At 32.9% G+C, this 16,039-nt stretch overlaps 1 protein-coding gene across 1 annotated transcript in view; it reads right to left on the bottom strand.

Annotated features, from left to right (window-relative positions):
* MEOX2 (mesenchyme homeobox 2) overlaps positions 1-16,039 on the bottom strand; it is a 65,038-nt gene that overhangs the window by 15,616 nt on the left and 33,383 nt on the right. Inside the window, exon 2 of the mRNA XM_012741973.2 lies at positions 1,460-1,632. Within this exon, the coding sequence (XP_012597427.1) occupies positions 1,460-1,632 (173 nt within the window). The remainder of the gene's footprint in view (positions 1-1,459; positions 1,633-16,039) is intronic.

Genomic DNA, 16,039 nt, shown 5'->3' with positions numbered 1-16,039 from the left:
TCCTGTTCCCTGTTAAAAATATATATAAAAATAAAACAGATGTCTGATGATGTCGATTTTGGATCCTGCTTTCTAGCATGCAAAATGTACCTTACAGAAGGAATTTTGTATGTGAAGTTCAAGAAAAGGAAAATGTTGTGCTCCATAACTTGGTACTAGTCATAATATTTAATAAAATATAAACTGCCAATAAATAAAACCACATAAAAGTGTTCCTCTGTATGTTTCTACTACCCAGAAATAACCTACCAAAGCTGACATGTACAAATTATCAGAAGAAAAGCAGATGATTTAAGAAATTGGATAAAACAACTTGCTCTCCTAAGACATGTATTCATTTGTCCACACCCTGTTGATATTTCTTTGGTTCCAATGGGATCCCTGGAGGAGGTACATACAGTGAAAGAGGAAATGAGACTCTAGCCCTAAGAGTGCCAATCATAACTGCACTGTCCATAAAGATGTTTGCATTTTCCTTTCAGGAATGTTTTTGTAAAGATTAGCAACTGTTAACCAGCAGTTGGCTACATTCTCCTAGGGCAATTCAGAATCTATACAAGGAGGACACTGGGAGCACTACTGGAGCAAATCATTTGTCATCCAAATAAAGTCCAAGAAAGGGACCTAAAAAGCAATTAAATTTGAAATATTATTTAGGTCTCATTAATTGGGATCCATGGAATATTAATAATGTCAAAGTCTTCTCTGAGTGGGTATCAAAATTTGGAATTACTGGGCAAAGGGGCAGAGACATTTACCAATGATCTATGTGTCCTTGCCTTTCATCATTTCAGTTCAGCCTTCTTGAACCTAAGCTGCACCATTTCACTAAACGGAAGTGACATGGGTCATTGCCAGGTGAAAATATTTAAAGGTCAGTGCCTGAACTTCAAATTCTTTCTTGCCTCCTGTGGTTACCAGGGACACCACATGTTAAGACGCCAGAGAGTCAGATTGTATCTGTGAGTGATTATTGGGAATGCTGGACTCGTAGAGTTAGTATGGAAAGTGAACAAATAATAAACATTTTTGTGTTACTCCATTGAAGTTTGAAGGCTAATGTGTTACGGTAACATAATACACCTTATTCCAAACAATACAGGATACTAATCTGGGATCACCAACTTTCTAGTAAGGCAAATAAGATTTTAAAATATAAACCCAAAAAATTTCTCACCATATGCCATTATTATGTAAAAGAAATCATATTTTAAATTAAAAAATACAGTAAGATCATATCCTCATAATAAAAGTTTCTTTCTTGAATTCTTTTTAAACATCGCTATATTATCCTTAATTTTGTCATTCAGCTGGCAAAAACTTTGTCATGTAATGGTACACCTGTCTTCCAACTGGTATTCAAAAACATCAGATTTCTAGGCATTTCAAAAATGGTGAAAGAAGATTGTTGTCCCTACAGCAATTAAAAAGATCATGTAATGACAATGTCCAGCTTTACCTGTCTTTCAGTGAGATCCAGATTCACTGCTATCTCATATCTCCTCAGTCTGGTCAGATAATTATGATGGGCAAATTCTGCTTCAAGTTCTCTGATTTGCTCTTTAGTAAAAGCTGTCCTTTCCTTCCTGGGTTTACTGTTGACTTCTGACTTGTAATTTCCTTCCTGGGAGTCTGAAAAAAAGTAAGAGAGGATTAGTATTCATTCATTCAAATACATGCAATCATATCATTCATAGTTAATGAGTAACTATTTTCCCAGGTACTGTGCTAGACACTGAACAAATAGACACCAAAAACAACAGGATCGATCTCACCTCAACAGGGTAAGATACATTTCTTATTTTCCCATCTTTCTTCAAGTAACTCACAGCCTAATTGGGAAAGTGTCTAATTTCCTTCTTATAAAATATGAACAAATATTTCAATTGCTCATAATGTGATATTAAGATAAACTGAAACCTTTCTCAAAAACAATTTTAGATATGAAATATGAAATTTTGTCTAATAAGTTGTTTCACAGCTATACTTGAAGTCTAAGTATCATTGAATAGAGTAATCTTAAAAAAAAAATGTGGCAACTTAGGGTATGAATATTTGAGCAATAAAAATGTTTAGCAACTTGACCATAAAAGTTCAAGCTCAGACTGAGATATTCAAAAGTATGGTTACTTATTGGCCTTTTTATTTCCATTTAAGTATAATCTCCTTGAGGGCAATAGCAATGTTCTTCTTTTATTTTATATCATTTTAATCCAACATGAAATCTATAAAGGAATCATGGCTGTTCTATAAAGGAAGTATGAATAGTGTTTTAAAATGTGTTTTTCATATAGGATATTTTTCTATATTTTTCTATAGAAAATTATTATATTATTATAAATTATATAAATTATATTATAAATTATTATATTATTATAAATATATTAGAAAATATCTAATATTTTCTATATAGGATAAACATAAAATACACAACACATCACATCAGCTATGCACAACACCAAATCTTATAGTGCAATGTGGAACTACCAATAATAATTTGCAGCATAACATTCCATCTTTCTTTGGAGGAGTCAAGACATAATTGACATATAGTATTTCATTTATCCTAATAATATCTCTAACATGTAAGTTAGAAGACATTCTTAATATGCTGAAGAACAGAATGTGCATCAATAATGGAAAAAATCCATATACACTAGAAGTAATCATACAGAGCTCTAGTAATTCATGTCAAATTAATACTCAGTGAAATATCAACATAATCAAGATAAAAGGGCATGTTGGCATTCTTCTAAAATTTATATCTGCTCTTTAATCATTTCTGTACATGTACACACAAGCCATGACATCTTTACAAAGTGGGAGTACAATTAACTCTTCCATGAGCCCCTGTGAGAGGTGTGATGCAGGAAAAATGATCATTAACCAAGGTTACAATGAGTGACATTTCAATCATTTTTTTTTCATTGAAAAACATAATATGGTTTGGCTTATAAAACATCTTTTTTGATTATATTGATTTTTCATCCAATGATGCATATGTATGCCAAGTACTAAAAATGTATTTTGTTAATTGTTTTTTTCCTTTCTGTCTGCCTGGGGGAAGTCTGACAGAAATAAAGAGGGCCCTGCATAGTAGATATCCACTAGACAAGGCACTTTAATGTAAACACTTTTATTTTGACTCTTACCAGAACCTAAAGGGCCAGATGTCAATTTTTCTAGGCCTAGTAGCAGCAGCAGCAGCAGCAGCAGAAGCAGGAGCAATAGGTTTGCATGAACATCTTTGGCACACGGGCCATTACTATTCCTCTGATGGATCACCAAGTATGTTTCAATGACGGGTGCACTGGCACTGCCTAAAATTCTTCATCATTCACTGACCACATTTCTGGGCTTGTCACTTATTCCCATGTTGACTGGCTCCCCACCTTGGCTGGGCAGGTGGGGTTTTATCCAGCACAAACGTGGCTTGCGATATGTCACGCACAGGTTGATTGCTCTTTACTGAAAGCCACTGGGACAAGGTGAGTTATGTAATAGATGATGTGTGAGCTCTCAGGTAGACCATGAGTACACAATGCCAACTTACCTGGCTCTAAGTGGAAACCGCAGTCCATCATTCACTTGTTTTTAGCTACAGACTTGCCAACATCCACATCGTTGGAGCATTTAGCTATTCTGGAATTGTGTGAGAAAAACTTCCAAATGATTGATTTTTTTTTTTAACTTTTCCATGGGCTGTTCTCACAGCCTGCAAACTCAGTCACAGTGTGGAATATGCAGATAACAAGTCTCTCCCACATGCATCCATGTTCTCACGTGAATTGAAAGAATGTTTGCCAATTTGGACCCACGCTCTGCCTGAAATCTGTGGCTGATTATTCTTTATGTGGGGACAATGCTCCTTTCCCTTCAGTCAAGCCACTCTGGAAACTGACAGTAAATCCAGAGCATTTTTTCTCATGAGCAATTCAATTTGAATGATTCATGGTTAGTTAGTACATTCCCTTATGTAAGCATGAATGAACAAATTCACATTGAGGAAAGCCTATTAACTTGTATTTATTTTAGTTTCTTTGAAACTGATCTTTTTTAACTTTTGCAATATTCAAAAGTACTTTATAAATACCACACAAACACAGAAACAAACATACAAAACATGGGCCAATGCTTGGAAGGGCAGTCAAGTGTAATGGATCTATAAACACGCCCATTGTAACTAGAAATATACAACAGAAGGTTTATACATCCAGTGACTGAATTTAAACAAAAATCTGGCTGTAAGTCAACATTGAAATCCAAAGACAATTTACTGAATGCCTGAATTCCAAACCAAAATTGCTCACAAAGTGAAATCCAGTGACTAAAATGAAGTGAGTTGTGCACGCTTACATTTACGACAGTCACAGACAGAACCATTAAATTGTAATGAAATTACATTAAATTATATGACAAAGACTAGGTGTGTGCTTCTTGATTCCATCACCTGAGAGGCAGAATGATAATGCAGTTGAGGCAGCACCCATGTCCATTAATCCAGCCATTGCTTTTATCCTTGTGTATGTGATTCTGTTGTGGTTTTCATCCAAAATACTCTCACTGTCTTTTATTAAAAACATACTTCTTGGAATTACATTTCTGGATTTGTATTCCTATAATCTTGGGATTTTAAAAAGTTTTTTACTTTTTTTTTTTTTATATATAGTTTACAAAGTCTATCACAGGCTTACCCTAAGGCCTTTACTACTATCACCAGACTTGCTATTCTTCGGTAGAAAATGGGTGGAAAACTTGGGTGTAGCTTTTGGCAAATTTGACATCAATTTCCATCTGTTTCCCAGCTGTTTCAATTGGAGGCAAAACTCCCTCCATTTTCTTCAACTTCGCATATCCAATGCCAAATGGTAGGTGCTGAGGGGGGAATCTGGACACTGCCTTTCTTTCTTTCCTACAACCACAAACAAAATGTCACCATCTGTATGGTATATTCCAACGTAAAAAACTACAATTGTTATTTTTTGTCTCAGATACTTTAATGCACCTGTGAGTGCACCCTCACACTCTCTCACTCCTTGGAGGAAATGTTGACTTATGTGTTCAGGTAGAGCTGGCAGTCGCGGTTCCCTAACCTTTTGCTCCCTGGGACTACACTAATGGAAGAAGTCTGCAATACTTCCGTGGAGGATAAAAATTGCCCTCAAAGGATCATTTCTGTCTCGCATTTAGAACTTCTCCACATGTGACTTTTTATTTCCCCCAGTGCAAGGGAATGCCAAAAGATAATAATGTTTTATTGAAGACTTAGTAATGTGAGGACTTGGTCGGTTCACTAGTGGCACAGAACACTCTTTAGCAGAAGAGAAATAATAAAGCATGATTAAGTATATTTTTGGCTACTTTGGGTAAACTTATTAACTTGTTTAAACGAAGAACATAATTTACCTATGTCTGTAAAATATCAAAATGGAATGGAATGTCTGGATAGCTTGGAATAAAATTAGTTCATATTCAGAAGAAAGAATGAATACTAAGCCTGAGAATATTGATGGTATTTTGTAAGCCATTGAAAATGAGAGATATTCTGTTATTTATTAAAGTTGAAAAAATCTATAGGTATAGGAAGCTAATAATCATCTTTACATAGGCATAGGGATTGTGGATAGAGACGGGTAAATTTATAGAATAATCTTATTGATGGTAGTAATTTTCACATTTAAACGGGAAATTGCCTTCCATATGGGCATTTATCCAACTTGCTACTCCAGCTTCTTAATGAGTGGGCATTTCAGCTTCTCCATTTTTTTTTCAAAGTAAACAACTGTCCCTGGGGGTTCCTAAATCCTTTTGCCAATCCACTCTCCAGATTTGAGAACCACAGTTATAGTGAACTATTATTACTAATGAATGTGTCTATTGTACACTGAGGAGTGTGTGTGCTGGAAAAAATCAGAGTGAAAAACCACAATTCTGGATGTAGAATAGGATAGCACTGAAAACACCCATAATGTCTTGTACTTTTAATTTGAAAAATATAGCTATGACAGTTTCTCTTATAAAGCAAACTCAAATTTCACATACCAAAAACAAAAAAATTGATATGGATTTTTGAGTATAATTAATATGATAATAGTTGTCTTCAAAATGCAAAAATAATTTTACCTACTGGACTAGTGATTGTCAATTGGAAGATGTAATATTCCTCACCAGGTGTACTCCCTGTTCACCACCCCTTTGAATATTCATGGGATTGTCTAATACGCTTTCAGGGATGAAACCAACCAGATAAACCCCAACATAGTGAAACTGAAAATAGGTTAGCTTTTATTATTTTTGTGTAGCCAATTATATATTTTGAAAAAGTAATTTGTAGATTATATCCTATTTGTTTCTGTTAAGGGCATTTAGTTCTAATTTTGTGGTCTATATTGAAAGAGTAATCGTGTATAGCTAAAAACTTATGTAATGGTCCTTCAATTTTAGTTTACAAAGTTGACTTTTTCCCCATATGTTTAAGGTTGTGTTTATACAACTAATTCTTAAAATGAGATTAATTAAAATATAATATGCATAATTGTGCTTTATTTAGCAATAGCTACTTACATAAGAATATATTACATTTGCTAACATGACACAAATCATGCTATACAAAGTGATAATATAAGGGGAAAAGTATAAAGACTTAAGATGCTTTATAAAAACCTGTATTTTTTTTACATTGCATTATAGAATAAAGGAGAATTCTGATTTCCACAAATGTCACATATTCATCATGGCTACAAAAATTTACCAAAAAGAAAAGAGTGAATTAAGCCAAGTTCAAATATGTTTGTGTGCATGTGTGGAGAGGAGAGAAATAGAGAGACAGAAAAGTAGCCCAGGATTATTCTTAAACTGGAAGAAATTTAATAACAGCATGAATGTGGATATGAAACAATGTGAAAACACATACTTCACAATTTTACATAAAAATAAAATACCAGGGTCTCTAAAATCATCCACACTTTAGATGTAGATGTTTCCTTGCAGTAGGTAATGATCTTGCCTTGGCATTGCATTGCATTCCTAGAATAAACTGGCAAATACTAGAACAAAGACTTTCTTTTTGCTTCCTCCTTTCTCCTCTGTAATTTTGGGATGATGGCAGTTATAGGAATTTTAGCCAGCTTAAAATAGGTACCTAATCCATAAATCATTTCAATTCTCTACATTTTGTGCTCATTGATATATGAACTCAATTTTATCTTACAGACTGTTAGTTTGATCCATTATTTTTCAATAATGAGACTTTAACACTTAATTTTTAAAAATTTCATTATTTTCCCTTTTTTTGTTTTTTACTGTGTAATTCTTCTTGATAGTAAAAAGATGTCAACCCAATGATTCTTCTTTCATTACCAAAATACAAAGTGAAATCCACAAAAAAGCTGATAAAATTAATATCATGATTAATTTCATACATACACTGAATACAAACAGTATTTTTGTTAAAAAAAAAAGTTAAGAAGAGGCCAAAAACACATCAAATGGTCACATAATGCAATTTACTTGAGTCAAATTTGGCAGAGATTTAATTCTTCCAATTGCCAACTTCGAAGAAATTTACATGGAAAAAAAATAGTGCATGTCTTTCAGGTAAATGTAAATTTTGTAGATCTTGCACATTGCTAGGCTTAGAAACTGGTTACAGATCTCCAGAATTGCCTTTATGAGAGAAAACATAAACTACAGAAAGATCATGGCCATCCATCCAATAAAACAAGGCACCTGTGTCTAGAGTTTGCCTAACAGCAAAGGACTTCTCAAAGGTCATCATTTGCACCTCCATTGGGACTAGAACCTCTCATGAAGACTTTTTAACACAGCACATTCCATTACAGTTCCCTTGATCTTATTAGTTTTAAAAGGGCACTCCTCCTGTAGGCTCCTATTAAAACTCTTTTTGTTCCTTTCTTACAATGCTTACCACCTTCCGCCACTATATGGATGTTTTCTTTCCTCTACTACGATGTAAATGTTTGACATCAAATATTGTTATAGTTTTTTCAAACATTGGAGGTGAATTAAGATAAATGTTGGCATTCACACTTACACTTTACATGCAGAAGCATCAGGAAAAGTCATGAAGGGGATTCAAATATGGCATTTGTCCACATTCACCTCCTACCCAGCTCTTATGTCAGTTTATGAAGCTTATGTAGCTTATGGAACTCTTATGGAGTTACATGGTATTACTGCATCTTTGGGGAATTGGGGAGGGAAAGAAACTTTTCTCAAGTTATGGACAATAGACAACTTGGCACTGGCCAAAAGAATTGTGACACTTCTAATTTATAGCTATCAACAGGACAAAAAGGACCAAGCTGTCTTATGGCATCAAATAACACCCCACAGATTTGCCAGAAAATTCAGTACCAATTCTGCTAGTAGCTTAGTAAATCTCTTGGACCTGTAACAGGAAAACTTCCACAGATTTTTCTTTTGTATTATGGAAGATAAGTCCACATCTTCTTAGAGTATGAGGGTTTGCATTTATGCCATGATTCTGAGCCTTTGTTTGCCAAGTCTTCATAATGACTGTAATATATTTTTGTAGTAATAATATATAAATTATTGAACTTTTTATTTATCTTCATGACTGCTTTCCTTCTCTAGACTCTAAACTCTAGGTTACTTAAGATTAATTTTGCCTTATTCAACTTTGTCTTTTCAATGCAGACACCTAATACTCTGCAGGATCTTTGATTTTCGTATTCTGATCATAGATTATGATTTCAATGATAACCTGAAGGGGCCTTGTTCTGAAATAGGAATTTAAGTGACTTTCAGCTAACAAAAAAGGCGGGGGCGGGGGAATCACTCAATGGTTATTTATATTAACTTTTTAAAATGCTTTTTATACATCTCTTATATAATTAATGGGAGATGGGGTCAGATAATATTACCTTCATTTTAAATCTATGATGGTATCTCTAAACATGTTCAAATATAAATATACGAAATCAGTGTCGCTATTGTAAAGTTTAAAACCCAAGAGATTGAATATTATACCAAGCAAAGGAAGAAATTGCACATAGATCATGGTTCCTAACCTAAGCACTATTAACATTTTGGGCTGGATAATTCTTGTGATATTTACATGCTATAAAATATAAATAAATTATAATTAAAGGTGTCAAGGAAGGCTGTCCTGGGCATTGTAGGATTATTAGCAACATCTCTGGCTTCTACTCATTAGATGCCTATAGCAACCCCCAAACCTACTTTTGGTGTTGTCAGATAAAATACTGGACTCCCCATTCAATTGAAAATAAACAACAAAAAATGTTTTAATATATCACCAATATTGCATAAAGCATAATTATATTAAAAAATATTGATTGTTACTGGAAATTCAAATTTTAATTGGACATCTGTATTTTAATCAGCTAAATTTGGCAACCCTGCTCTAGTTGTGACATTAAAAAGAGTCTCCAGACATTGCCAGTGTACTCAAAGGGGAAAACTTACCCCCAATTGAAAACCAGTGCATATCGATAATATTTAGCACAAGACATCAATAACTCCAAGTTATATAACTCTCTTTGAGAATGATCAACCTGATTCAGAAGTTAGTGTGAATTACATAGGTGTAAATAACACTCAACTTTATACTGTGGTCAAGCCTTATCTCTCCAAGCTGATGACTACATTATTTGCAGATAAAATTGCTTAAGAGATTTGTCAATGCTAATTTACCCCAATATATAACTACAGAATAAATGCCTCTAATAACTTCTGAGAATTATCCACACAGAATAGCAAAAGGGTACATACGTAATCTACATAGAAATTATTTGCCATTTCCTGAAGTAACCCCTGTTCAGGTGTTATAGTTTCAATAGATTTCAGAGAGAAGTATCATGTTTCTATAAGCCCCCCCCCCAAAATAAGAGCTAATAATAAATTATCTATTTTATTATATATTTTTAATTAATAAATTTTGAATTAATAAATATTGATTTTATATGCATATATTTTAGAAATTAGAGAGATTCTTTCAAGTCATCTATTTCCACCTACCCTGTTTACAGATGAGAAAAACGAGGCCACCAGAGGTCACATATTGTCACACAATGTTTCTAGGCCTAAGTGTCTTTCAACTATAGAAATGAAGAGAAATACATTTTCTGAACTCCCTAAATGTTCTGTACCTATAGCATGGCTTTACACAAAAACAAGGATTTGAGAACCACCACCATTTCATTGTGATACTAAATACAGCTATGAAAGCTAAAAAAAAAAATCAAACAGAATATTGATTACCCAATATGCCCACACATGGAGGTTAAGAGGATAGTCTCTTTCACTTATCGGCTCATTCAGCCCTTTATTACTTTCATTGTGCTCATCTTTAACACATAAATAAAGTGAAGATGATTAAATTAAGTAAATTATTTAGAACAGTGCCTACATATTGTGAGCATTCAATAAGCAATTTTAAGCTCTAGCCACTATTAACAGAGGACTGTGGTGTAAGGCCTCAGCAATTGAAAAGTATGAATCTGACAGAATTAGGAGTTAGAAAGTTTTTTTTGAAAAGCATACAAAAATTTAGTCCTTAAAATAGAACTCAATCTAAAATCTAGGAAGTTTAGAATTTACACAGTGAATAGTAGAGTTCTACTTTACATTAAAAAAATGGATGAGCCCCTAAAAGGCTGTATGCCTTTATTTTTGGCTAGTCTAAAAATGAAGGTGAAGGTTTAATTATGATTTTCCAAGGAAACTGAGGAGGTGACACTTTACAAGGCCCAGTGGTATTGATGTATGCACACGTGCTCTCATGTGTGCGTGTTTCTTCTCCATTAAAGAGTCCTGGCAAACAGGTACGTGGATTTAGGAAGATAGGAATCATATTGTACCTAGATGTTAGAGCACAGAAAATGTATAACTAACACTCTTAAATGGATTTTTAGAAGATCAAGAAAAATGTATTTACTAAAAAATACATATAAGCCTAATTGTTGCGTTCTTATTTACTTAGCAATATTATCAAATTATGATTTTCTTCATATAGAAGGTATGAGAAAAAGTCATTTAGGTATACTTTTCTGAAATAATCACATTGAAAGATTAATGGACAACAATTTATAAATTGAATTTGCTTTAATTTCACAATATAATAGACAAATTATAAAAAATCATAAGTAATATAGAGAAGTAACAAAATACAACTAATTATAAAATTCCAAACAACCTGGGATTCTGGCCCATGCACCAAGCATCAGTTTCCTTTTGACTGTTGCTTGTAAACTTAAATTCCTTGTGATCTATGTCCCTATTGCAGCTGTACTGGAAATAAGGAAAACAGTCTCAGGATAACTCATACACATTATAGTCAATCTATGATTGTTTTTGCAAAAGGATTTTCCCAATTATGTGAAGTCTAAAAATTTAGAACTTATATTTGTAGAACACTACTTACAAAGCCTCCACAAATAAAAGTATATCTGTTTTTCAAAGTATTAATGTCAAATAAAAATAAAATCAGTAAATTAAATCAACTGGAGGTATGATTTAATAATTTCCCAAAGTAATAGAGAGTAAGTCTGATGTAAATATGTTTAAGCATAATAAGATGAAAGTGACAAAGAAGTGCTAACCACTCTCCCCAAATCTTCAATAATATTTACTTGGAAAAAACCTAAAATATGAGATCTGAGTAGAGAAATCAAAGGAAAATCAAAAATTTTAAGAATTCCTGGCTTACCCCATAAGGAATATGCAAATAAAGGTGGTTGGTAACAGAGACCAGTGAAGCCAGAAATGGGTACAATGTTCTAAGAGATTATGAATAAGAAGAAAAGATGATGCCTTAGTTTAGGGTATAAATGCTATTCTGGGAAATAGAGGTTGAGGTCAGTGAGGCTGATTCTAATGTTCCATTTCTTGGACAAAGGATGGTATGAATGATGGTGAAGTCTAGAATTTGCTTGTCTGTGGAAACAGGGATATTGGAACACTTCAGTTCTAATACTGTAAGGTTCAAAAATAAAGTGTCATTTACATCCCATATTGATGCTAGAATCCATCTTAGAACCATGTACTCATGGCTCATAATCTATGCTGCAAGTGTTGTATATTATTAATATATGCATATATGAATAGTTTATTGTGTAATGTGCTATGGCATAGAGAAATACAACATAGTATCTAACCCAAAGTAACTTACAATCAAGTTGGTGATACAAATTGCTTAAGATTAATTCACAAAAAATTTATAATTTGTAGTCTTGAGGGTGCTATCACAGCAGTTGTCTGTTAAAAGTTGATGTTTTTGGATTCTTTAACCAGTGTCTTTGCCAGAGAACTTTATGGGAAATACCAATAATATTATCACTACTGTACCATTTCATGGATGGGGGCAATTATAGAAAGATACATAGGTATATTTGTGTATATAATCGACTCAAATTATCTACCTATGAAGCTTTCCTTTTAATCCCATATATGGTATGAAAACAATCTGTAAAGCTTCAAGAATCACTAACTTTACAGGAAGCATCTAAACATATCTTTGAAAGTTTTAAATGCAAGTATACATTCAGTATAGAAATTTAAGAACTTAAGTGCAATTGTTATCTGCCTTAGTCTGTTCTTTGCTGCTATAACAGAATATCTAAGACTGAGTAATTTACAGTGAAGAGAAATTTATTTCTCACAGTTTTAGAGACTGGGAAGTACAAGATCAAGGCACTGGTATCTGGTAAGGGCTTTTTTGCTGTGTCCTTCTCACATATGGCAGAAGGTGGAACGGCAAGAGAAAGTGAACCTACTTCTACAAAGCCTCTTTCATAGCAGCATTAATCCATTCGTGAGGATGGACTCATGACCTAAACATTTCCAAGAAGACTTTACCTCCTAACACTGTTGCATTAGGATTAAATTTCAAACACATGAATTTTGGGAGATATGTATTCAGATCATAGCATTATCTATGCATTCATAATATTTTAGAAACTAACTTTAATGTTCTGCTAAATTAATTATACTAGGAAAATGATTTTCACTGAAGTCTAAAATATAAAAAAAAACTAATGTATGTTATATTATATGTGAAAAACTTCTGCACCTACTCTTATCTCTACCAAGATAGCATATGAATGGGAATAGTGGCATGCTAAGTTTAGGCGAATGTGAAGCTTTCATCTAAGTCTTGCAGAGAATTCATGGCTGTAATTGTGCGACAAATTGAAGCACTCCATCCAAACTCACAATTTGATAATTTTTTTACACCATAGGTCACAGTTTATAACTTTTGAAATTCAAAAATGTATAGGGTTAGATATTAAATAGCATTCAGTATTCCATGACACTGTGGAAGAAAAGGAACTTGAAGCATAAACATTTTTGTTGTACTTAACTCCTGTGCTGTCCACAAAAGCAGTACATGAATTATTCCTGAAATGTAATTGTCCAAAACACACACACAAATATACACAAACAAAAGCAAAACCTTTCTATCATCTGCTAATCTTGTAATAATTTTCAATTAGTACGAAAAAAAATCTTAGTATCATAGTATCCACTTTGAAAAGTTTTGCATTTTTAAACAGAATTGTGGTTATAATTTAAACTGTATTAAGTTATGTATTTTTGTTTACAACTCTAACATATTTTGAAGGGAAGAATGGCTGGAGGAAAATATCAGGGGCTTGGAAGCCAGCAAACTTGAGTTGGAAATCCATTGTTGTTATTTACTGTGTGGTCTTCTGAGTCTGGTGAGGCTTTAGAAATTCAGATTCCCCACCTACAAAATCCACCCAATTATTGTACAAGTGAAAATTAGGAAATGCAAAGTGTCTATGTCTGGGATGTAATATTAATTCAATAATATACCCCTTTTATTAATATTATTAATAATATTAAAATTAAAATGTACCATGGGTAAGACAGCACTAAGATTTATTATTCTTGTACTAAGTCACATTTGTTCATCTTTTAAGTTTATTTGAATCACAAACAGTCATTTCACATCTGTCATTTAATAAAATACATCTCTGTTTTTAAAAATGTCATCAATTTTAGAAAGAAGGTGATTTGATTTTCTAGCTTTTTCTATTAATATGTATTAATATATTAAGACCTAGCTATGCTCATAATTTCTTTGGCCAACAGCAAGGAATAGGTATGGTTTGCTTTTAATAAATGAATGGGTTTTAAAAGTCTGCATGCTTTTATTTCCTTCATACTTTTATAGTCTTCCTGCTAAAAAGTGGAGTCAAAATTAAGGCATAAATTGTTTTTCTGAATGCAATTAAATGGCATTATCCTTTATTTTCAAAGTAAGTTAAAAGAAAACGTATATGTATGTTTGTGTGTGTATGCATATATGTTTATAGTTTAAACATTTAAAATATTTTGTGTAATTTAGTCACCATTTGTTATGTGCATTTAGTCAAATTTAGGCAAATTTTTGTACATAAAGCAAGTATAGATTTTTTGATTATCAATTATTTATGCAACATATGATTTTTTGGACTAATTTAGAGTGAATTATACCCAGTTGTGTGCTGTTAGGAGGGGAGAAATGCTCTAATTTGTACAATTTGCCACTTTCCATGATGTAAATATACTCACCATAGGAAATTCTGAGCCAAAAAGTTAAGGCAGTGTCAACCAGCTCTCAAAACTTCCTGAAATTTTAACAATTAGCTCCCTAGAGCACCTACTAACTGGCCCCAGCACACTCACTGCTGTAACACCTTACTATTTCACAAACTAAATTCTGGTGTTCAAAAGCCATCATAAAATGATGGATAACAATCTCCTTAGTCATAACCAGCTAAGAAAGAAAGAAAGCTAAATTAGATTAAGAGGGTATGATTAGCTAATTTGAGAGTAATTTTAATAATTAGACAACAGTATCGAAAGTGATCATCTATAGAAGTGACAATACTTTTTCTGATTCATTAATAACCCTTCTTGCTGTTTTGATCTGACAATCAATTCACTGAAATGGGTAAAACAGGGAGGCTATGCTAGTTTCATTGAGAGCAAAGAAAATGCTAGGTGTTGTTATATACCTAAGTAAATCACATGCAACACGTAGTAAGTGCTTGCTAATCATAGATTATTGGAGTGTCCAGCAATGATCGCCACGGAAGAATAGCTATATCAAGCCTAAAGCATAAAAAAAAATATGTTAAGAAGAAATGGACCACCCCTTGATATCCAAATATTGGAATCTAAAAGTATAGACTTGGTCTTATACCCATGTAAAGAAACACCAAATTTCCCATGACTATAATAATATTTTCCTTTTAAGATGAATATTGGAATTATTTTTCCTTGAAAATATTTTTATAGGGCACTTGCAACTTAAAACAAAATAAAATGTAAAGAATTGGTTGTTAAAACCATCTTTGGAGGTAATCAAGTACCTGAATTGTCTGAGGACTCTCTACAAAGAAAGATGTATTTCCCACGTAGTGCCTTGACTATCACACTATTTTCAGTACAAGACAATATAAGTAAAAGATACAGAGTACCTGATGCCTAGAAATAGTTGGCTTACAAATAATAAACAGAAGAGAAATTGCCACAGAAATATTTATAAACCTTCTATTCTTAAGAATGTGTATGAGTATTTTTGTTTCACATGCATTTAAGTGTGGGCTTCTGTGGTGTATGTACTTGAGGCAGTACTCAGGGAAAGTTGTCCTATTTTATACTTTATATGTAATTGGATCAAAGGGAACCTCCCATAAATAGGCACCTACTATGAAATATTCAAAATTAAAAAGAAAGTTTCTTATGATTAATATTCATGTTACTAGCCACACAATAAATACTAATCAATCTGCATTAAAGCCTTAAGCTTTGTGATGATGGCTATGAAAATGAAAATGACAACAGATTTGCCATAAATATCACAGTTCTGGTCCATATTTATTTAGCTAAGAGTTGTCATACCTCTCTAAGTTTACTGCCTGCGTTGTAGATTTCTCAAATGGACACATGTAATAATATACATGAGAGTGCTTTATAAACTGTCTCAAAAATAAATATAAAGCTTTATTTCAAAAAAGTTTCT

Source organism: Microcebus murinus, chromosome 9, assembly GCF_040939455.1.
Source record: "Microcebus murinus isolate Inina chromosome 9, M.murinus_Inina_mat1.0, whole genome shotgun sequence".
In the NCBI taxonomy this organism is placed as follows: domain Eukaryota; kingdom Metazoa; phylum Chordata; class Mammalia; order Primates; family Cheirogaleidae; genus Microcebus; species Microcebus murinus.
Note: the sequence above shows the minus strand (reverse complement) of the source record. Positions and strands in the feature narration are given on the sequence as shown.